General features: G+C 36.9%; 1 protein-coding gene across 1 annotated transcript; it reads right to left on the reverse strand.

Moving 5' to 3' along the window:
* Window positions 1-15,327: 15,327 nt before the first annotated feature.
* LOC131435851 (U6 snRNA-associated Sm-like protein LSm2) lies at window positions 15,328-16,954 on the reverse strand. Its single transcript, XM_058604087.1, has 3 exons — window positions 16,785-16,954; window positions 16,658-16,725; window positions 15,328-16,602 (listed from the first exon to the last, which is right to left on the reverse strand). The coding sequence occupies exons 1-3, from the start codon at window positions 16,785-16,787 to the stop codon at window positions 16,386-16,388; spliced, it is 288 nt and encodes a 95-aa protein (XP_058460070.1). The 5' UTR covers window positions 16,788-16,954; the 3' UTR covers window positions 15,328-16,385.
* Between the last annotated feature and the right edge of the window lie 8,643 nt (window positions 16,955-25,597).

Genomic DNA, 25,597 nt, shown 5'->3' on the forward strand with positions numbered 1-25,597 from the left:
AATCACCATGCGCGAAATACATGTGTTTCTCAGACAATAGATTATGTAAAAAGTTGTTCAAAACTGGCGAAAGACCATGCTGATGCAGCTTCTCAGATAGGATATTTATAGAAACTGAGTCAAAAGCCCCCTTAATGTCTAGGAAAACTGACGCCATTTGTTCTTTACGAGCAAATGCCATTTGAATTTCTGTTGAGAGCAACGCAAGACAATCGTTCGTTCCTTTACCCCTGCGGAAACCAAATTGTGTATCTGAAAGTAAGCCATTAGTTTCGACCCAATTGTCTAGACGGAAGAGAATCATTTTTTCGAACAATTTCCGGATACAGGAAAGCATAGCAATCGGCCGATACGAATTGTGATCGGAGGCTGATTTTCCTGGTTTTTGAATGGCGATCACTTTCACTTGTCTCCAGTCATGTGGAACAATGTTGTCCTCAAGGAACTTATTGAATAAACTCAACAAGCGCCTTTTGGCGGGGTCTGGCAGATTTTTCAACAAGTTGAATTTTATTCTGTCTAATCCCGGGGCTTTATTGTTACATGACAAGAGTGCAAGTGAGAGCTCTACCATCGAAAACGGTGTTTCGTTTGTATTTGGTGTCGCGGCGCGGGTGATCTTCTGTTCCGGAACAGAGTCTGGGCATACTTTTTTAGCGAAATCGAATATCCAGCGGTTGGAATATTCATCGCTTTCATTCGTGGTGTTATGATTGCGCATTCGTCGGGCTGTGTTCCAAAGAGTACTCATAGATGTTTCTTTCGTTAAGCCGTCTATAAACCGACGCCAGTAACCGCGTTTCTTGGCTCTAATCAAGTTCTTAGTTTTAACGTCTAACGCCGCGTAATTCCGGTAATTATCAGGTGTTCCATTTTTTCTGAATATTTACGCGGAGGCTCTCTCCGCGTTTAAATTTGTGCACTCTTTGTCCCACCACGGGTTGGGAGGACGGATGTTAGTTTTCGCGCCGGGTACACGCTTCGTCTGAGCTTGAGTCGCGGTGTCGAGAATCAAGCCAGCCAAAAACGTGTAATCTTCCTCCGGAGGAAGTTGTTGAGTTCTTTCAAGTTTCTCAGATATCGAGGTCGCATAGCTATTCCAATTAATATTTCGTGTGAGGTCATACGAAACATTGATTGTCTTCGATGGTTTTGAGCCGCTGGTGATTGATATTACGATCGGTAGATGATCGCTACCGTGGGGATCAGGAATTACCTCCCACGTGCAATCCAACCGTAGCGATGTCGAGCAAAGGGATAAATCCAGCGCACTTGGTCTTGCTGGTGGTGCAGGAATCCGTGTCATTTCTCCCGTATTCAAGATTGTCATATTGAAGTTGTCGCAGATATCATGGATCATAGTTGATCTGTTATCATCGTGAAGACAGCCCCATCCCGTACCGTGTGAGTTGAAGTCTCCTAAAACCAACGTCGGTGCAGGAAGGAGCTCTACGATATCACTGAGCCACCGATGCCCAACCGAGGCTCTTGGGGGAATGTAGATGGAAGCAATGCAAAGGTCCTTACCTTTGATTGTAACATGACATGCGACAACTTCAATACCTGGTATCGAGGGGAGGTTAATGCGATAGAAAGAATAGCACTTTTTGATCCCCAAAAGTACTCCTCCATAGGGATTATCTCGATCCAGACGAATAATGTTAAAATCGTGAAAGTTTAAGGGTATTTCAGAAGTTAGCCAAGTTTCGCACAATGCAAATGCGTCACATTTCAGATTGTTTACTAGAAATTTAAATGAATCTATTTTTGGGATAATACTTCTGCAATTCCACTGTAAAACAGTGATTAGAATCGTGACCTCGGTGGATGATTCAGCCATCGAAAGATACAACCGCTGAAAGAAGGGGCCAATTTGCAGTCAACTGCTTCAAATATGTTTTTACTGTTGGCATGAAAGCAATTAAAATGCTTCTAAGAGGGTCTGAAATATTGAAAGTTGTAAAAATCCAGTCCACAACATCAGAGAACTTTATAAGTCCAGCACCTAGTTGGTTCTCTGGTGGATTTTCAGGGACGCTTGGGGATTTTTTAGTCCCTGGAAGCGGTGGGAATTCCATCTCGGAATTGAGTTTTCCGAGACCAGGAGCTTTTTGCTTCGGTGATTTTTCCCGATTCCCGTTAGCTGTAACTTTTTGAAGCCCTTCGGAAGACACCTTCGAACCCTTACTAGGTAGCTTATGAGAAGATTTATTCATTCTTTTCCTACAGCTATGAGGGACCGCTGAAAATGGACCTTCCAAAGGGTCGTCAGAATCGCTCTCGTCAGTTGACAAGCAGGCATATGGATTCGTTGCCTGTTTAGGAGGGGTGGCACTCTTAACCATCTCGGCAAAGGAACGCTTGGAGTGTTCCTTCAGGGAACGCTTCATCCGATCTCCTCGCAGTTTGTAAGCGGGACAGTCAGAGAGGTCATGCGAACCCTCCTTACAGTAGAGACACTTTTCAGCATCCTTACCGCAAGAGCCGTCCGCATGAGCTTCCCCACAGTTAGCACAACGTGGCTTATTGCTACAATGGGTAGCTGTATGCCCCAGTTGTTTGCAATTGGTACAATTCATTATCCGGGGTACAAATAAACGAACAGGCAAACGAACCCGGTCCAAGAGGATGTAGTTAGGCAATGCCGATCCGGCGAAGGTCACACGATAAGAGTCTGATTGGGGATAAGACTTTGTTCCATCCCCGGCGATCGATACTGAATGCAATCGCTTGCAATCCAGTATCTTGACATTCTTAAGTGAGGGGTCTTTAAAACAACCCGCCCCGTACTTAAGAATATCCTCGCAAGTCAAACTCGAATCGGTGACCACACCGTCGATTTCGACTTCACGAGCTGGCACGTAGACGCGGTACTCCAGCGTAAAAGGATCCTTTTGAACAAGCTCATTAGCCTGTTTTGAGCTGGTAAACAGGACCCTGAGCTTGTCTGGCCGTATTCTATCTATACTTTTTATGGTATTATATCGCGAATTCAGGTCCCGCGATATTTTTAAAATATTCAGTTTTTTTCCTTTGATTTGGTCCGGAAATAGACCGCGTAAGGCCCGGACGGTAGTGCGAGCCCATCAGTATAGCTCTTTATGCGGGACTTTTTACTGACAAGGGAAGTCTCCTTTTGAACAACGGGGAAGGGAGGGGGGGGGGTCAGGATTTAAATTAGACATAGCGGAACTACTTCCGCGCAAAAACAAATGATTCGGGGGGAAATATAATGTTAAAATAAAGAAATAAAAATAAACGAAGTAAAGGTACTTAACTAAGATCCAACGGGGGACACCAAGCTGGACTTCGTCGGTCGGCGTATCGCCGCTTTGATGGTGTGCAAAAAACCTCCGAGAGGAAAAGGCACACTTATTTATAATCCTCACACAATGGCCGCTTGTTTATAATCCTCACACTTGGCCTTGATCGGCGAAACAATAATCGGCTAACGGTACCGTTTCGATCGACCGCTCGCAATAAGGCACTGTTCTATTATATAATGCGAAAAAAAACCTCTCAGAGGAAAAAGCACTATTGTCTATCACACAATATCGTCCGACCACTTATCACACACACACAACTGGTTTTCAATGCTTTCGCAGTAAATCCAAATCACGTCCGTTCGCTCGGAAGGTTGAAACTAGTGATGTATTTTTTTACTCGATTAATCAAAATAATCGATTAAAAGGCTAAAGTTATCGATTATTTGTAATCGATTAACGACAGTGCCACTAATCGAGCAAATCGATTAATAGAAATCAATTAATCGAGATTTACACGCTCATTCAATGTTACTCTCAAGTGAGTCATTTGTACTCACTTTTGCTTATTTAATTCAAATGTCAAAAAGTGAGTAATATTGATTTAGAAGACTGAGTAACTTCTACTCAATTTTTAAATTGGCTCAAGTGCTTTGAAAACGTTGTGTGAAAATTTACGTTCACTGAACTTTTCCCTTTGTCGGAGGCGGAACCATATTATAACAGCACATTATCGAAATGCTTACTGTACACCTCAAAGCAATTTGCGCAGGTTGAAGACGGTAAGAAAGTGTTCAGTCATATAGCAAGTATTGTATTTATTTTTTCTATATAAGAATACATCAGAGCATTTGTACGAATGCTGTACAAAATGCCAGTACGTGGGCAACGTAGGAAGGCAGACGGATCCTTTCCAATGACCGATGAACAGGTAGCGGCTTCCTTCATTCGTTGGATAAAAGTAGGTCAGTATTTGTTTAAAGCACAAATTCCTTATTCGAGTCCCTTATTCAAATCGAATGATATTGAGTAATATTTACTCACTCGTGCTAATTTTCCTATTTGTAGCACTGAGTAAATGTTACTCAGAACTAGACAAATACCATATTTACTCAAAAGTGAGTAAACAAGCTTTACTCTCTATAGAGTAGTTCCACTTTTACCAAAAGTGAGTGAAATTGTACTCACTTTAGAGTAACATTGAACGAGCGTGTATATCAGTTAGGCTGTGAACCATTTCGCGGTTAATTTTAACGTTTAGTTGAAATCTGACACTTGAGTGGTTATTTTGATGTTGTCAAAAATAACTCTGTTCGAGAGCATGGTTATTTTTGATAGATTAATGGTTATTTTCCGACACTGAAAAAAATCAACCAAAAGTTAAAGTTAACCGAGAATTTTGAATTTTCTAGACATTGCAACCACATTTTCTCATATTTTTGCTTGATGTATGATACACTAATGGTAAAGATTTGATATTCAACACATTTCATTTTCATTTGGCAGCTCTGATTCTGTTTAGAATAATTTGCTCGATTAAATGCATTAATCGATTAATGCTTTATAATAATCGATTACACTAATCGACTTCTCTTTTATTACTCGAATACCTAATAATCGATTAATACGAAAAATCAGACATCACTAGTTGAAACGGCAATGACCGTCCGAAGTTGAAACACAGACTAACAGACATGACACTATGAGTAAATTTTTCTGAAAATGAATTTTCGTGGGCCACTAGCTTTACCTATACACTGAGGTCTTTTTCATGCGGTCTTTTATATGCGTTTTTTTACGCGACTTTTTTATGCGGTTTTTTATACGGTTTTTTTTATGCGGTACGTAAATTCGCATAGAAAAGACCTCAGTGTATTGAACTGCTCGAACGTGAATTCGTGCATAGAAAAACAAATGAAATAATATCAGTGTCGTGGCGGTGTCGTGCCGGTAATGAACCGAATTGGATATGAGTGAATAGTCCTAAAGAATTTATTGCTCATTCTGTCCTTTCGATAATGTGGGTTGCAGGGATGTCTGATTTCATCAAGCTTTGTAAAATATTCGAAAATGAATCGACGCAATAAATTATGGGATTACGTTGATAATATATTTAACTTTTTTGTCGATGTTTGAAGGCAACAATTCATTTTTTCCAACGTTGTTCCGAAAAATGACTTCTCAGGTACGTGAAACCGATTATTGGTTTGTGGTATATGTATAGCTGTAGGGTAAAACAAGTATTTTGGCTCACTGTAGGAAAAAGTTGCACAATATTGTAAAACTATGTTTTAATTCAATACAATATGACCCAATTTCAAACAGAGATTACTAATACACATCTTTTCTACGATATGAAGCAAGTTGTGGCATAATACAATTTAATGTGATCAAAAAGTTCCCGGAATCACCACCGTATGGCGCTCTCAGTCACCCGATTATATTTTTTAGGCTACCACATCTGTCATTGATATTCTATCAAACTTCCAGCTTGGTACCTAAACATTTGTGAACACTTCCGGTGAAACTCTCAACGGGTGAGCACGTTGTATCGTGTTATTCCGGAGAAAGTTCAAGTATTTTGCAAGAAAGAAAGGATTTTATCCGTACTTTGACGCACGCAGCCACACAGCGAGATTTTCGCTTGTAGTCCAGTGAAAAGAAAGCCCATTGGACTATAAACGAAAATTAACTGCCAATATAGCCTAAGTTGCTGTGCCATCAAATCGGTGTCATCGCAAGTGATGTGACGCCAACCAGAAAAAGAAGAAGAAGAAGACATTTGTAAAAGTTACGTTGTGTATAGTACATCCACAGACTAACAGACATGACAGTATGAGTAAATTCTTATAAAAATAATTTTTCGTGATGCACTAGTTCCACCTATATTGTACTGCGCGAAATATTTACTATCTGTACGCCCCTTGTGTTATGTAAAAGTTTTTTTACTAGTTGGTTTCCCCTCGTTTGTCAACACCGATCAGCTGCTTGCAGGGATGCCTGATTTCATCAAAATATTTGAAAATGAATCGTCACAATAAATTATTGGATTACGTTGATAATATATTTAACTTTTTCGCGATGTTGGAAGGTAACCATTTATTTGACTCAACGTTGTTCATCTAGACTATTTTTTATTGTGTTGGTAGTTTTCACCCGAAATTAAGTGGCGGCAGACCAGAAGCAAGTAAATATTGTAACAAAACGGGTTCGATTTTGTATTGCCTTGGAGGATGAGAAGTAGGCATAATTCTGTATATAGTTTTGGCAATATGTATTAAATCTGTATCCTGCATGATATTCGCATGGACGTATACAAATCAATACATTACAGGTAATTCTGCATGAATGGCAACTCTGATGGTAAATGAAAAAAACAAACACAGTATAGATGACAGACAGGATGTTTTTGATAGGGTAACGTGGCGCCATCATGACACATGTGAGTACTGTCCCAAATAAAGGAATATTCGAAATGACCGTTAAAATGATTGAAGAATCTAATTTGAGTGTCCTGTCTGTTAGTCTGTGGTACATCTGCGATTGTGCGTACAATTTTAAAAATGAAAATCGTTTTTGTACAATTTTCAAAATGAAAATGAATTGCAACAACGAGTTAAGTTTTGCGTTAAAAACGGTGCGACGACATTGCAAATGTTACAAGAGTGTTTCTGCAACGATACTCTGAAGAAAACAGTCGTTTATCTGTGGCACGAACGTTTCAGACGAGACCGTGAGTCTGTGAATTTCTTTTTTTATATATATATTATTTATTTTACCCCGGCTTTAACCATTTTGGTCGTTCACCGGGGAGCGTGAATGATGATGACGAGAGTTTTCAGTCGAAAAAGAAGACGATGCTCACAGTTTTCATTGATTACAAGGATGTTGTGTATCATGAATTTCTTCCATAGTACCAGACCGTCCACAAGGAGTATTATTTGGGCATTATGAGACGTTTGCGTGAAGCAATTAGCCGAAAAAGACCAGATTTGAACATGAAAAATGTTTCGAGGATTGGATCAAGCGTTAGCATAAGTGTGTTGCAGTCGATGGGAAGTACTTTTAAGGAGACAATATCGATTTGGATGAATAATCTTGTATTTTTAATTTTCTGAATGAATTCCGGAAACTTTTAATCAAGGTAGTATATATTTTATTATTCTCCACGACTAGAAATCACTTTATCGATAGCTGGATCAAGATAGAAGGAAGACTCATCATCTTTCACTACACCGCTGGCGCGCATAAAGACCTCAGAAAGCCCTCCTCCTTCCAAAATCGCTAACTCTTCCTCTTCCGAATATCGAGCACTGTAACATTGTTGTTGACAATCAGTCACCTTACACAATATCAAAAGTGAACGCAATTTTTTTCAAAATCTGGAAGGTATTTTGGACATGGCGTAATTGTTAATTAAACAAGATTGTTTTGCTTTATTTTCATATTTCATACTTCAAATAGCTCGTATTTATTGGTCTACTTCATTACACACACACACTCTCACACACGCACACACACACTCACACACACACTCACACACACACACACACACTCACACACACACACACACACACACACACACACACACACACACACACACACACACACACACACACACACACACACACACACACACACACACACACACACACACACACACACACACACACACACACACACACACACACACACACACACACGCACACACACACAAAACACGTTAAAATATGGAAGTGGCCAAAATACCTGTGTGCGTATGTGTTTATGATTTTTTACTGCTCAATTTTCTCAGAGATGGCTGATCCAACTCCAATAAGTCCAGACTCGTTTAAAAGAAACTCAAATGGTTGTCTGTTCCGGAGATAAAAAAGTATAAGTGATGTAACTGACTGACACATTTTTCATCGGCTGAATTTTTTCGAAGATTAGTCAAAGCATGTTGATAAACTTACGCTTATTTGCAGGCTACCAAGCAAAGTAAAGTCCCGGTGTTATATTCCTTCCGTGGAATTTAACCGTTCTGTTCCATAAGCCTTTGCATCCAATACTAAGCGTACAGAATCAATGCATGACTAGTACTACGATCCTATTGACACTAAGAATCCTTCCAAGTCGGGGCTTGTAAGACTAGCGCCTTATCCTTTGATCCGCCAACTCAGGTTAATGAAGGCTAACAATGTTGATTAGAAGGGTTGTGGCGATCATTTCCGGTTCGAGAGATGTAATCTTATATGTAACGTAACCAAACCCAGTGTTCTTTAATGCATTTAGACTCGTTTGAAAGCTATTATCAGGTTATTTTATTAGCTCACAATACTAATAGCCGAGTATGGAAGCTTATACTCTGGAACTTCAATTTACGCACAAAGCCGGAGGAGCGTAAATTAAATAAAACATCGCACTTTTTCGAATTTTTCGCGCAAAGAAAATATTTTTCATTCCATTTGATAGTATAAATAACAAAAATTATATACCTACGTCAATATGCAAAAGCATCTAGAACCATCTCAGTATTCAGAGACTATGAAAATCCGAAAGAGATATTCCAAGATCTAAGAACTACTTGTAATATTGTCCTTAGAGACTACACTATAACACAGCAAGAACTACAACGACTAAGGTCTATTTTTTGTTTTCTGTTCATAATTTTACAGCTACACATTGCTTACTTGCCTATTTATAGCTGTTTCAGGTATGTTCTCAATAGTCAAACAACTGCTGAAAAAACAGGTCTTTAGATCTACACAAGCAATCGGCAGCTTTTAAATAACTTCTCAATGCTGTTCGCAGTCGTGGAGCTACATACTGTCAACTTGTTCAGCACTTGTTAATTGCTACGCTGCTCATAGTCATGGAGCTACATCTTGCTTACTTGTGTATTTTTAACTGTTTCAGGAATATTTTCAGTCGTCCATGAACTTCAGTGAATCACGAGTATTGAGCATGAAGTTTAAGTTCGTTAATGAACTTTGTTACTCGTGTAGATCTTAAGGCCTGAACTCCAGGTAGTTTTTGGATAACGTAAATCATTCACAATAAACCTATTATTCACATGTGGTATCACGAGTATGGGCCGAGCACAAAAAGTCCAATAAGTCGTTTATCGAGGGCTCTTCAAAGGAATATATTTTTGAATTCGGATCCGGATGAAATTCAGGAATTACGTTTGGGACCATAGGACCTTTCATTTGAACGTAAGTTTGTGAAAATCGGTCGCGCCATCTATGAGAAACGTTAGAACACATATTTTCATTTTTTGGACATTTTACCCCATAACCGTTTCTCACTTGAAGCGCTGTCAGTGTCACCGTCAGAGATGCCATTATTACAGATTTATCTGTATTATACAGATTTTTACATACGCATGCAGAATACAGATTTGATACAGATTTCCTAAATTTAATACGAATCTCCCAAAAAGCAAAATAAAAACTTACTTTTTCGTATGAGCAATCTATTAGTAATTGATTGCAGTGACGAGAAACAAAGTCTTGCTCTCATTGAAAGTACCATTCTACAGCCATAATGTGTTGGATACAGATAAATACAGATTTTTTATAGATAGTAATACAGATTTCCTATGAAAATATCTGGCATCTCTGGTCACCGTGCAGTGGGCAATCTATGTTTATTTAATTTATGCTACTGTGGTAGTGTTAAATGCGCAGGCAACTTTGTACATGCATTTTAGGAGCATCTACGCACCCATTTTACACCAGACGGCGCGTTTGGTGTCACGGGTTGCTCAACTACACACTAAGATTCCATTCCGTTGTTCGGTAATTTTTTTTTTGAGGAAAACTTTCGGTAATCAATAGAAATTACCGATATTTCGGTACATGAACGTCATTTTACAAAAATTATGCAATTTTTTACCGGACGATCAGTTTTACGCAAGTTTTCATTAACGAACTCTGTAAACAGATATACAATTCATACGGTAAATCTGAATAGTCGCCGAGTACGGTAAAATCCTACCGTCCGTATGGTAAAATAATATTCCAGTAACCGAACTTCTGTAAATACTGATTTTCGTGAAAACTAACTGTCAAACAGTTGATAAAATGTTCAGTAAGTGTCTTTTTATTAACCAAACGAAAAACATCTTGAAGAATTCATCGAATAGATTGAGGTACATGTGCTAAAGTTTTTGAAATATTAGAACCATTAAAAGCTTTTTGTTTTCTTATAGGCATAAAATAATTTTGTATCACTTGTCCTCTTGCGGCCTACACAATTCTGGTGGACTCGACGGATTGTGCAGTGTTTTGGAAGGTGAAATAAAACCATAGCCACAACAGGTTGGAATTAAATTGAAAATTCAATTTTCTTCATTCATTTTTGTGAACATGTGTTGTTTTTTGAAATTCGAAAATAAAAGAATTTTAACCAAAGAAAAACAAACAAACAAACAAACAACCAATTACCGAACAATCAGTTAGATCTATTTGGTTTACAGTTTACGGTAGTTGTTTGACAGTTCAACAATTACCAAACGATCGGTAATCAATTTGATTACCGAACTGACTACCGAACGTTCAGTCGTCGGTTCAGCTGTTGAAAATTCGGTAAAAAATTACCGAATTCTGCGAAATTTTCTAAGTGTGTACATTACTATTACACTGGTGAATCTATGTTTATTTTATTTATGGTAAAAGTGACTTACAATTCTGTACATTGTTATATGGAACCATACGGAAATGACTTCGATCTTTTTGCCTATAATTAACTGCCTGCACGCAACCTCACTTTCACATTTCTCTCCCCTACACTAGAGCTGTGCGCCGATCAAAAATGTCAACATCGACGGCTGAAACGTCTTTTTGACCAGCGGCGGCGGCGAATCGGCGTGACGCTGTTTCCTGATAACATCGGCGGCGGAGGCGGCGCGATTCGGCGTAATCAATTATAAACATATTAAACATTTTAATATTGATTCACACAGGACAATTTCTCTATCTTATTGTTTTGTCGACCTACAATCAAAGATCCTAATGTTTATGTGATCCATTAAAGCCAACGTAGTGAATAGAGATGGTAAATGGTTTCGAATGCATCGAATTAGAAGAGAAATTGAGATGAGTATAAGTGCGATTATTTGGAGATGGTTGACTATTGTTTAAATAAATATTTCATTCATATACAAAGGGTTTTTTTTATTATGAGCAAGAAATATGAAGTTTTATTCGGAACTATTTTTCAAATCGCTTTTTACATAGTTGATAATTATCATGAATAAAAATCGTTTTATCAACTCGAAAAATAAGTATATCTTTTTCGTACGTATGTAATTAACCTAAAATCGATTTGGCGCTCAAATTCATTCAGATATCAAAAATAATATCAAATTAACAAATTCAAATTTTAATTACTTCACATTTGTAACGAATTCTTATAAAAACGGGTAAATTCATTTGAAAAGTCATAGTAGAAGTAGAAGAAAATGTTTTTACTTTGAGTTGGTAACGTTGATCTTAATTTATTGTGCGAAAACTAACGTTTATTTAGAATGGAGCATGAAACTTTGTTCAATACCATTTTTCAAATGCCCGGAAATAACAAATAAAGTATCCAAAATAAATGGTACTCGATCGCTAAACATTCTAGTACCCGAGAAATCAACACTACACTGGTTTCTAAAAAAAAATGTTAATCCGAAAAAACCTAACATTATTTTTTTTTCGGAAGAACCCTCCTTTTCTTGGTTCCATTTTTCATTTTCAGATGTCGCGACTGATAATGTTGCGATAATGTGCCAATAGCTCAAAACCTTTTAAATAAATACAGAAAATAGACTTTGAATCAAATGACATTGGCTTCGGTTGACAACGGTAGTACTGAGTTTCAGTATAAGTAGAAGGAAAGTGACTGTACTGTAATTTCCAATGAATTTTCATGAAAACTGTAAACAGTTTTCCACATTGACAAAATCATTTTTTCGGCTGATGTAATATTATCGGCGGCACGATTAAAATGGGATAACCGGCGCGCTGATAATCTTTTTCTTAAATTGGCGGCGTGTCGAAATTATCGGCGGCGGCGGCGCACAGCTCTACCCTACACTGAGCTAAATTTTCTTTTTCACATTATATGATATTCTAATGATTTTGCACTATTAGCATTTCCAATAATAGTTACAAAATGTGTTCAACATCATGTCAAATATATGAGATAATCTCATGAAACATAAAACTCTTCTTAACGTTATTTTTATAGGATTTCCATATAACGAATGAAATTTCCAGTCTGAGTCAAATTTATTGGCGCGTCTTATAACCATTACTAGATATCCGCACAACATACATTGGAACAATTTATGAAGCGCATATTATATTCACTTCGAATTTATTTAGATAGGTTCATATATACCATATGACTAGTTTTATAAAATTTATTATATATATATATATATATATATATATATATATATATATATATATATATATATATATATATATATATATATATATATATATATATATATATATATATATATAACTTTCAATGAAGGTCATACGAATAGCAGATAATTGCCAACTACTACTTTTCTTTGAGGATTCAAGCTTTACTAGTATTCCATTCGGTAAGGGAGCACCTCATGATATTTGCGAAAGATAAGTGAGATCCCGAGACTGAAAATAAAAAAAAAAAAAATCTTATTAGACAGATAGAGTAATGAAATGTACCGGATATATATTTCATGGTCCGTTAACGCATATCCTTGAACGAAGTTGGATGAGCTGTCTTGTCAGCGATTTAAAATTACATTGAGATGCGGAACTTCCTGAAAAATGGTCTGGAGCAGTTGATAAATATCGAGGACACAACTATTCACGACTTTCATCGGATTTCCATATAAATTATATGGGATATTTTTATAACTTTCATTATCATTATCATTCATTTCATAAAGTCCATTTCATAAAGTCCATTTAGATTTGACGTACACATTAGATAAAGATTATAAGTTTCCATATAATTTCTATGAATTATATTCTGCATATGATTTATATGACAAATCTAATGAATATAAATAAGATTTTCATACTTCTATGTTCGAGATTCGATGCGGACTCGCCTGAGAGCGCCATGCTCGCAAATACGGATGTTGGCAATGATTTGTTCGGGAAATGTGAGAGCTGGATATCTTGTTAATATGATGTCTCTGTTTCGAAGGAACAGAATCTGTTCTTACAACTACGGTGAAAAAAGGGGACCCAGTCCAACACTTACAGGAAGTTTTTTTAAATATTTGTCGACAACCTGCAATTGCTTCTACGCTCAAGTTTTCCACCATTTTTTCAGCACGACGAGTAAAATTTGAAATCAATTTAGAAACATAGTAGAAATTACTCAGTTTTCTAAATCCTTTTTCCCCAAAAAACTAAAAAAAATCATTGGCAACATTCTTTTTGTGAGCATGGCGCCCTCAGGCGAGTCCGCATCGAACCTCGTACATAGAAGTAAGGGCGAGAAATGTCAAATTCGTGCGCGCCAAAATAGCAGCACTGCGCACTCATACAATTGACATGATATGTTGGATATGATGCCGTGCGTTGGCGTTGCTGATTTTGCTCCAAGCTGACGGTCTGTTTGCACTCTATTACGAGTCAGATTTCATTATTTCTCTTTGCAACTACTACTACTGGAGAAGCCCATTCACTGGTTTGAACAGAAGTGAACACTTTCTCTTGCTCCAGTTTGTTTAAATGTTTTAAAACTTTATCCCTTGAACGATATGGAACGTCATATGCTTTCTTAATAATTGGCTTAACTGATTTCAGCTCCAAATCTGCTTCATGACCAAAATTGGTGAAAAGAAGTCTTCTTTAAATAAATTTCCAAACTTTTTTCCAGAGACAATCATGGTTTCAAAAAGGTCACAATTTCTGAATGAATTTTTAAATTTTTGCAATTTAGTACTCAAAGTTTCAAGTTTCCCTGTTTTTCCCTAAAGCCTACTTTGACTTTAACCTCTTGTACTATAATCAGCTTTACACCATTGACAACAATCAATTGTTTAGAGGATTTCTGTAAAGGCTTACCAAAGAACGAACAATAGGGTAACAGAGGTATGCCAAATTCGCATTACCGTTTACGTTCGAATCAAACACACTTTCAAACATCGTACATAACATAAGAACAACGCCAATCTAACTTTAAAACATCAGTTTTGGTACTGACTTAAGTTGTAATGAAAAATGTTTGATATCATTTGTTATTCGACTTGTTTTTTCGCTGATTTTGTATCATCATGCTTGTTTACGTCCATATCGACTATTCGACGAATACATACTTTCGAACGAATGCAAGCAAGCCATTCTTGTTTTCACTCGAATGTGTATGAACGCGTTTTCTGTGCAAAAAAAGGATCGGCATCTCAGGTAGTTTTTTAGGAAGATTTCAAGCGTCAAAGAAGTTGCGAATGTTACATAATAAATAAATATTGTACTCAAGATCAATATTATTGAAGTCGGTAAATAATATTTTGAAATTTAACTTCGTGCAAAATAAAAAATATAAGTACCAAATAGATATAAAATTTGATGCGTAAAAACTTGGAACCGCGAACATATTCGAAGGCTCGCATTTTACTATGACAGCAATCCAAAATACGGCATTACCTCACTTGAGATGACGCCGATTTGATGGCACAGCAAATATTCGAACACACGTATCGTTCGAAACTATAATGGCATACATTCTAGCGTTTTGCATATGGCTAATCACAAGAATTGGACTGATTTCATCAAGGTTTAGCATTTATTTAAAAAAAGGTTACTGATATTTGAATATTTTGTGGCAAACGAGTCACTTTCGAATTCATTCGAGTGAAAACAAGAATGGATTATTCGTATTCGTTCGAATAAATCCGTCAATATCTTCGAATAAGTTTATCAGGGCAACCGGCCACCGAAAAAAAAATCATTGGTTTTTTTTTGTATCAATAATTGTAAAAGTGGCCTAAGGGAGGGAAATGATTAATCATTTAAAATATTTTCTTTTTATTTATTCAATACATCACAAACACAGTGAGGCAAACTTATTTACATTATGAATATATTGATTTCAATGCATTATCGCAAGACATGTTTTTTATCGATCAAATTGTAGTCTTCAAGATTAGAAATGCTATGAAAAAGGATAACGAGCTTAGTCAGATAAAATTATTTTCAGAAGCTAAAATAAATCGGTAAGAAAGAGTTCTCTTGAAACATAAAGAATAAATATTTTTAAATATGTATGTTGAATGAAGGAACAATTTAGTAAAAAAAACAAATTTGAAAAACTGAACAAATCTGGTGATCCAAATTAGGGAAAGAGAAACTCCTACAGTTGTGGCAGTACTCAGTATGAAAACTGCAGGAAATTTTCTTACATATTTATCTAATTTCTGTGAAAATTTACATTCTGTAATTCAATCGTGCGATGCTTTTATATGGAAAACTCGAACTAGATCGAAATGCAGAATGCGAAATTTCGGATTCAATCGAAAAAATCCGACACGATCCAAATACAGAATAGGGGTGGATATTGCCACGTGTAGTGTGTTTGAAAGTTGTAGTGTAGTTAAGTCTCTTATTTTCGTTGCTAAACATTAAATAAATTAAAAAAAAACAATTGAAAGCTGTGGCCTTTACATGCAGTTGATTTCCATTCCTGCTTGTAAAAATCATTCAATTTAAATGCTTTTGATCATTCTGTGAAAAAGAGATTCCGTTCACTCATTCTTCAAAAAGAAATGTTTACTGTTGTTCTTTTTGTTCGCAAAATTATATTCATAAAAATCAGATTCTCCAATCGTATAAGAGCCAAAATGTTAACATTGATAATATTGAATGAAGGTCTATTCAATTTTTTCCGAACAGGTTCAGAACCGGCACACTTCCATGCACGGACGCTCTTTCATACATTTGCAATGTATGTAATCAAACTTATCCGGTACTTTCGTGCCGGTACTACTGAAAATTGTCAATACACGTTTTGAGACGCGTTGAACTGGATCGGAAATGTTTAAATAGATCTTAAAAGCTGACCATGAATATTTGAAAATAATAATTAATGCTGAAACAATACACAAAGTCATTATATTTATGAATATCTGATAACTGGAGTATTTTATCGGACACTAGTTACTGCCTCCTTTCTTGCTGCATCCTGCAAAAGTTGTGTATCAACTTCATCACCAGGAAGTTGAACATACCGAACTACGGATCCCCGTATAAAACAATTCTTGACTGATAGCATGTGGGGGTACTTTTCCGGGTCAGTGACACTAATATCAGTTAACTTTATATTAAGATATTGATCAACAGAATGAAGTGTACCACAAATGCTACAAAAAAATAAAATTATATATTCTTCAGGTTATTTTCCAGATATAAACAAACCTCAAATCATTTTTCAATTCTACTACCACGTCCTTCCCAACCAACGATTTGAAAAACGAATAGAACAACTGTAATATTTGTAACAAATAAATATTTTAACGTTTACAAATAATTTTATTATACTCACCATAACTATGAAGCTCTAAGAATGAATATAGAATAACTGCTTTATGTACTGTTTGCTACAGATGGGTCGAATCTGAGAGAATATGTTTGATGAGTTTCGAGCCGGTAGTGTACCTCTTGTTTTGATCTAAAACGATAAGTCCGTTATGTTCCTTACAATGATGCCAGTTTTTCCTGAGTATCAATCCCGACTTTTTGCTTGATCGATAATCCCAAAAATAGAGAAGAAGAAAAATCGTTTGTCACTCACTATTTTACTCCATCAAATCCGTAAATAATTATAATACGTTTACTCGTTTACTCGTAAATTTTAGAGTGACTATAACCAGAGTGACGACAACTGTTCGTTTGGAATGACAGCTTTGTTCCAAACGAGCAAACGACTTGTCAAATACAATGGAATACTAACGAAACTGCCAACATTGCGGATTAAACGTTTGTTGCCAACATTACGGATGAAACGTCGTCACTCTGGTTATGGGCACTCTAGTAAATTAATTGAGAAAATAAAATTGTTTATAACTACAGAAAAGTCCGTCGAGTTGGCATCGCTAGTTCCATTTTCCATATTGTACACTTCAGTCATAGAGGTTTCTATGCCCGATGAAAAATGAACGGTGGCCCTACTGAAAAATGGGTGGCCAACACGTTTCCTGATGAAAACAAAACAATATGTAAAAGCGATTCACACGCAGCATCAAGCGGCTATCACCTGAATGGAACGATTACGGAACAACAACATTAATTGTAAGCAATTCATATGAAAGGACACTACGTCAAGTTCACGGAACTTTTTAACGTCGGATACGTGAGCAATATTCGGCTAAATAAAATTAATAAACCAATCTCGACGTCGACCGAAGTTGATTGATCGTCTGAATTGTGTTTAATGCATTCGTTTCCTGATGAAAACAAACCAATCTCATTTGCATTTGTGGTTGTAAGTGAGCTGTCAGAGAGCCTAATTCGGAAACGATTCCCAGTGAATTTTATCGAGCTGCATCTATCCGATAATCGGACCGATTGAGCACATTTGAGCAGTTTGACAGCTCTGTTACACACACGGATGCAGTTCATTTCGATGTATTTGTATACGAAATAATGAAGTGTTCAAGCCGTGGTAGGATTTGTTTACGGTTCTCATTCTATCTTATTTTTTTTAATTTAGTAAATTTCATAGCTTACACACTAAGATTTAATTCCTTTGTTCGGTAACATTTTTGACGAGAACGTTCGGTAATCTATAGAAATAACCGATATTCCGGTACACGAGTTTTATTTTACAATAATTATGCAAATTTTTACTGGATGATCAGTTTTCCTTAAATTTACATTACAGAATTTTGTAAATATATATGCAATTGATACGGTAAATCTGAATAGTCTCCGAGTTCGATAAAAATCATACTGTCCGTTTGGTAGAGTATACTGGTGAAAGGCCAAATATTTGAAAAAAAAACTGCAAGAGAAACAATAAAACAGTTTCCTAATTGATGATTAATGATTAAGTGTGTTTCTAGTTTTCAACATTTTCCCGCAAAAAATCTCTATATCAGCTGATGCCCAACATATTCACACTTGTGTTATCGAACAATTTTGCGCCTTTTGTATCAATCGCGTTAACCTAATAGCTTATGATTGCGTGGCGATAATATAAGTGAAAACCCAGATCTTTTTCTCTTAAACCAATTTTCCATAACCGTGTTATCGAATTGAAAATTTGATGACACGGTTATGGTTTGGTTAATATTGAAGCTCAGCGAATGATAAAAATTCCACTTTGAAAGATCGCACAAAAAGAATTCAGATAAAGTGATAAAGATAATACATTTACTTTTTACAAACAAAAATTCTAAGCTCTGTCTTAAAACAAATCATTAATTTGTAAACAGTTATTCAGAACCACCATACTTCATGTGAATCTTTACAAAGATTTTCACATTAATTTGTGATTTGTCCGTGTCGGAATCCTCCATTTTTTTTCTTATTGCAATTCCAAATTGCAAATACACCAAGTCCGTTGATTAGTAAACTTTTATCTCATCACTGCAAATACTAAAAGATAATTCAAACCGAAAGGATTAATTTTTCTTTATTACTTTTTGTGAAATCTGTATTAAATCTGAATAAAATGTAGCAAATTTATAAAAAAAAATCTATATTCTGTATTGCATCTGAATCGCATGTATAAATCTAAGACAATACCTGACAGCTGGCTTCTTATTCTTCCTTCCGAATCATTCTTCTCGTCATTTTCGATATTTACAGATTTTTTAATTACTTTTTGCTGAGAAAAAAAAATTTGTTTGATTTAAATTTTTATGAAATTTATTTATGAAAAATGTTAGGTTTCCACAGGACAGCGCTACGTGCCACCCAACCAAGGAAACAATCGATGTTCTGCGAACAATCTTTAAAAATCGAATAACCACAAGAAATGGAATGCGAATTGGACGCCGACAATCTGCGTTTTGATGTCGATAGATTATTTTCTTTAGGGAGCGGTTAAAAAATGTTACGCCAACTATTGTGCATTAAATTATCTTAAAATCATGAAAATCAAGGTTATTGATGTGGAACACATCTTTATTTTCTATGTAGGGGTGCAAATTAGAAATTCAAGGATAAATACAAGTAGAAATGTGGTCAGCTTTTGAACCCTTACAGCTAAGTCAGTTTAGTTTCAATCAGTAATGTTGTTTCATCAATTGATTGGAAATATTTCTACGTGATGTCTTGAATGTTTAATAGTCATGTATTTTCAATTGTTTATCATTGAAATGTTGATTAATAGCTACCAGTGTCCTATTTTGTCTACTAAAAATCTCCGGCATACCGGGCTTCCCTGCCATGGACGACGGTTTTGAACGAGTAAGCGATATATCAATGGGAAAGCATGAACATTCGTCATCTAACACTCGATGTATATAGATGAATAACCTACTACGACTAATTTCGATTTTGTTTTATCTTCTATTCGCTGCTGTCTACCTACCCAAGCTATGGGTAAAACGCACCATAGATCCGAGAGGATCCAAAGGATGCTAAGCGTTTGAAGCCAAGTGATGTACAGGTAAACGACCGTTTGCTGAGTAACAACCAATACGCTGATCTTCCAGTTGATGTCGAAGAGGAACTGCGGAAGAAGGAAAAACTGCCGCCTTTCTACCTTTCTACACTCGGATTTCAACACGCTGATCAACAGGCAACAATCCGTTTATGTACTGAAGGCTAAAAATAACTGTTCCGGCTTTGAACCACTACAAGGTAGTGGAATTGTACCTGAAGCAGACAAAAGCGGAATACTTCACACACAATATTGCGGACGCGGACCACAGGCAACAATCCGTTTATGTACTGAAGGCTAAAAATAACTGTTCCGGCTTTGAACCACTACAAGGTAGTGGAATTGTACCTGAAGCAGACAAAAGCGGAATACTTCACACACAATATTGCCGCCAACAAACCTATGAAGGCTGTACTTCGAGGACTCGACCTGGACGGATCCTTAGTGTCAGTAGGATCCATAGTACTAGCATGCAATGATTATGTACACTAAGAATCGGCTGCGAAGTCTGTTGAAACAGAAAGGCCAAATTCCACAAAAGGAATGTAATGGCAGGACTTTGCTTCGACTTCGAGGACAACCCGACACGATGGAAGCCGAACTAAAGCAGGCACTGTTGGAGGCTGGACTAAAGCCGTTGATGGTGTTTAAAATGAAACGACATAACACGGACAAAAAGTATCGAGATCAACTGTACCTGGTTCATCTGGAGAAGGGCTCCATCACCATGAGTCAACTAAAAACGATAAAATCATTATTCCATATAATCATCAAATGGCAAAAGTATAAACCGGTACATCGGGATGTCACACAGTGCACGAACTGTTTGAACTACGGCCATGGAGCGAGGAATTGCCACATGAAAAGTCTCTGCGGGAAATGTGCCGAATCACACAATACCAACGATTGCCTACTAGATGACATCGCTGTAAAATGTGTGAACTGTGTGGCGACCATCCATCTACTAGCAAATCGTGTCCCAAACGTGCTGAGTTCACAAAAATTCGACAACAGGCGTCCCGTAAACAATCAACGCGCAAGAATGTTCCACAGAAGGATGAAACTAATTTCCCACGGCTCCCACCGAAGAGGGATATTCCAAATTCGCCTTCCTCACAGCAATCCAACAGATCCAGTCTCTGGACCACAAAAAGATTCATCCTCAAGAATCCCTGCTGGATAGTGCAATAATAAACCACAGGCAAAGGATGACTCTGGTCGCTTATTCTCTGCTGAACAACTGATCGTCATTTTTGAAACAATGACAGCAAAACTACGAAACTGCAGAACGCGGTTAGATAAAATCATTGCTTTAGGCAAATTCATCATCGAATATGCAATATAATGAGTTGGTTGTAGTAAATTGGAATGCTTGCTCACTCAGGAGCAAAGCAGCTGAATTCTTCAAGAGAAGAATGCCGATATTGCTATTTTAACTGAAACTCATATTAAGCCAGAAATTTCTATTTTTATTTCAAATTACAGGATTCATTGCAGCGTACTGCCCCAAACAATCTTCGAGATGGTACGTGTGCATCATTGAAGCGAGATCTGGCTATGCTCATTCGACGACAGAACAAATTCATCATTGCTGGGGACCTGAACGCACGGCATGAACTGTGGGAAAACAAAGACAGAATCGAAACGGATTCGTACTTGCCGAAGATTACGAAGCTGGACAGTACAACATCCTCGCTCCAGATCAACCAACGCGACTTTTCAGATCGGGAGTTCATTCCATTTTGGATATATTTATCAGTAACATCGCCATAGACAGGTCTCCGGTTGTCTTCAACGAGCTCTCTTCCGACCACTTTCCAGTAATATTGACATTGGGATATTCACCAGAAACAGTGCCTATTGAATCTCGGAAGAACTATTATTGCACCGACTGAGTCCAATTTCAATAAATCGCCGACCAACTTATTAATATCATTTTGCCACTAGATTCCCCGATGGAAATCGATGCGGCCCTATCTTCCTTCCAGCATTCAATCACAGTCGCTCGTGATAGGACGGTTCCAGTACAACATATGCCGAGTTCCTCTCTTCAAATTGACAGTGTCACCAAGAAACTCATCCGACTTCGAAATATCTACAGGAGGCAGTATCAACGAACTGGCATCCTAGATAAAAAGACTTCTTATAAAAACTTAACTAGGATAATCCAGGAAAGGATATCTGAGCTTCGCAACAGGAACTTCCAGCAAAAGCTTCGAGAAATTCTCCCACATTCAAAGCCCTTCTGGTCCTTAACGAAGGTGCTTAAGAAAAAACCGAAGCCTATTCCTCCTCTGATGTCACCCCAGGACGCAACTGAAGGAATATCTTTAATCACACCAGTAGAGAAGGCAAATGCGCTAGGCCAGCAGTTTGTGTGTTCTCACAATTTAGGACTCAACATTGTTAGTCCACATGAAAGAGCCGTTGCTGATAGCGTAGCTGAGGTTGACCAATCAGACAGCTTGGTTTCTGAGGAAAGTAGAGTCACCGCGAATGAGCTGATGGCTATTGTGAAAAAAAACAAAAAATATTAACTAATAGTACTGTTGTTGTACCGTTGAATTCCACTATGTTATATCACGTCATTACACTCTCACAAAGTCACTATTTTCACAGTCACTATTTTTCCGAAAGTGTTTCAAACGTTATAATACAGATACGTATTTCGGAATGCTATTTGCATCCTTCTTCAGTGTATCGGTTTTATAAGTTTATTTATAAGTGAAGAAGGATGCAAATAGCATTCCGAAATACGTATCTGTATTATAACGTTTGAAATACTTTCGGAAAAATAGTGACTGTGAAAATAGTGACTTTGTGAGAGTGTAATGACGTGATATAACATAGTGGAATTCAACGGTACAACAACAGTACTATTAGTGAGAACATTCTACTAACAGCTCAAACAGAAATTTAGGGAAAAAATATTAAGGCCCGCGACAACACATTCAACATTGAGCTGAAACATTTGAGTATTCGCTCATTTGTTTTCTTAGCTTAAATGTTTAACAGGTGCTGGGTGCTGGGTTACTCCCCTTCAAAGTGGAAGTTAGCTAAAGTAATCCCAGTTTTGAAACCGGGGAAAGATCCTTCCTTTTCCAAGAGCTAACGGCCCATCAGCTTACTCTCTGCCCTATTCAAGCTGATTGAAAAGTCAATACAAAGGCGAATTCTTGCTTTCGCAGATGAACAGGATATATTACTGGAAGAATAGTTTGGGTTCCGGAAAGAAAGATCCACCATCCACCAACTCACAAGGATTAACAACGTCATCCAGCAAAACAAATCAGTGTCCAAAACGACTGCCATGGCAATATTGGACATTGAAAAGGCATTCGATAATGTGTGGCACGATGGCCTGGTGTTCAAACTGCATCGGTATAATTTTCCCATGTATCTGCCATTCCAGGTTTCGCTGAATAATGCACTTTCAGAAAGATTTACTATTCCTGCTGGTGTACCCCAAGAAAGTATCCTAGGTCCCATTCTATACAACAATTTTACATCAGACATCCCACCTCTTCCGGGTGATGGTGTTTTGTCACAATTTGCTGATGATACTGCCATTCTTTACAAAGGTCGTGTCATTAATGCTCTGAAGAATAAACTACAGACAGGTCTGGACGCTCAAACTGAATATTTTACAAGCTGGAAAATTGTGATCAATGCAGCAAAAACTCAGGTCATCTTGTTTCCACTTTTAAGATCTCCAAAACTTGTTCCATCAGACTAATGCCGAATACAATTCGGTGATGAGATCATCCAATGGTCCGACGAAGTTATCTATCTAGGACTCACCCTTGACAGACATCTGATATTCAGGTCACATGTTGACAAAATCGTTCAAAAATGTAGCATATTCATTAGGTCTCTGTATCCGCTGATTTGTAGAACATCTAAACTGTGCCTGAAGAATCAGATGGCTGTCTATAAACAAATCATCTACCCCACAATTGAATTCGCTGTCCCTGTTTGGCGGGGCTGTGTACGAACACACAAACTTCAGCGCATTCAAAGTAAGATCTTAAAGATGATTCTAAATCTACCCTCTTGGACAAGGACTAGTGAAGTACATGAGTTGGCCTTCCTGGATATACTATAACGAAAATTCGAACAATACTGCACGAAATTTGAAGAGAGGTGCTCTATCTATGTAATACAAATAATTCAAAATTTGTACGTATTAGGTTAGGAATAATTATAAGTAGGTAGATATTTTATTAATAATCAAAATAAATATTATGATTAAACATTCGTATGTAAAACAAGAGTAACTAAAACACCTATTATTAAAAACGGATCGTATGAACAACAAAGATGAAAGGCCAAAGGATCAAAACACTTGTACTGTAAAATGTTGATGTAATACACAAAAATAAGATTAATAAACAGATATTTATTCAAAAAAATGGGAAAGCATCGCTCTGATTGGTCAATCGATGCAAAAGCGAAGCTGTTGGAAGGGCGCGAATCTATAAATATAAGTTAAATTATAGCTCACGTTTCAGTCCTACGCGTAGCATGCTAGAGGGAGGTTGTTGCCAGACAAAGAGTGCCATAAAACGATTTGAAGCTTTAATTGGTATGCTCTGATCTTGTGTCAGTCGAGTTCAGATGAAATTTCATGTTATGTCGTTTTCGCCTGAGAAATTTGCAACTACCCCAGGGTAAAATTTGAGTGCTTAAGATTAATTTCTAATTAATATAATATGAGATTAATAATGAGAAAAAGTTTATCGCTTCAATCGAAATGGTAGAGAAATTTAACGCTATAAAAATAACTGCGTACATACAAAACTTGAACACAAGCTTGGCGAAGAGAAACTTATATATCGAAATCCGTATCGCAAGTATGTACGAAGATATAATTGCATACATTTGGGATATTGATGTAATTTCGTCGGCTATTAAATAAATATAAATCAAGACAAACAATGTTCGGTGTTGGTTCCTAATCAAAATCAATCTAAGCAGACTATTGCGCAATTACGGATTCAAAAAAGTAACGATTAATTCAATTGTTTGAGTGTAGACCATTAGAAATTTTGTTCCACTTCAATGGCTGCGAACAACCCCAGCCCCATCCTTGTAGTTTTTTTAATTATTAGTATGGTAAATTATAAAACAAAAAAAAACAATTCAGTTTATTTCATAAGTATAGAACGCTCCTGATTTTTTTTTGAAAATAGCAGAAATCAGCTGTGTACGAAATTCTCGTTTTGTGTCCGGTAGATGCCGCTAACTTCTATCGATAAATAAACTGAATAGAACGTGATTTTCTCCGGTGTTACACATTTGCTTTTCTTGCGATTCGATCTTGCATTGTCGTTGCGTGTTTCTCTGCAGGGCGACCGTTATTAGGGTTGAGCCTATGTATTTCTTATTAGCGTATGTATTAACCCATAATAACCCGGGCGTTCTCAAAAATAATATATACTAAATGTAGTAACATAAATTCATAGTTCTGTTGACAAATGAAGAAATTAGAATTACATTGTCAGCTGATGTTACGGTGGAATTGCTAGATGTTAAAATTACACAGTAAACAGGTGTTGAAAGATTCGCGAGAACATAATGGGTTAATGCGTGATAGCGGTAAAAGTTCCATTTTCAACTTTTTGGTCGCTACTTTCTGTGTATACAAAACCGGAAACCATGGATCTACATGACCAAAGACAGTAATGAAAATTTTTATACTAAACAAACATTTACTCAATAAATCTGATTTATTTGTAACGATTCGT

This window comes from Malaya genurostris, chromosome 3, assembly GCF_030247185.1.
Source record: "Malaya genurostris strain Urasoe2022 chromosome 3, Malgen_1.1, whole genome shotgun sequence".
In the NCBI taxonomy this organism is placed as follows: domain Eukaryota; kingdom Metazoa; phylum Arthropoda; class Insecta; order Diptera; family Culicidae; genus Malaya; species Malaya genurostris.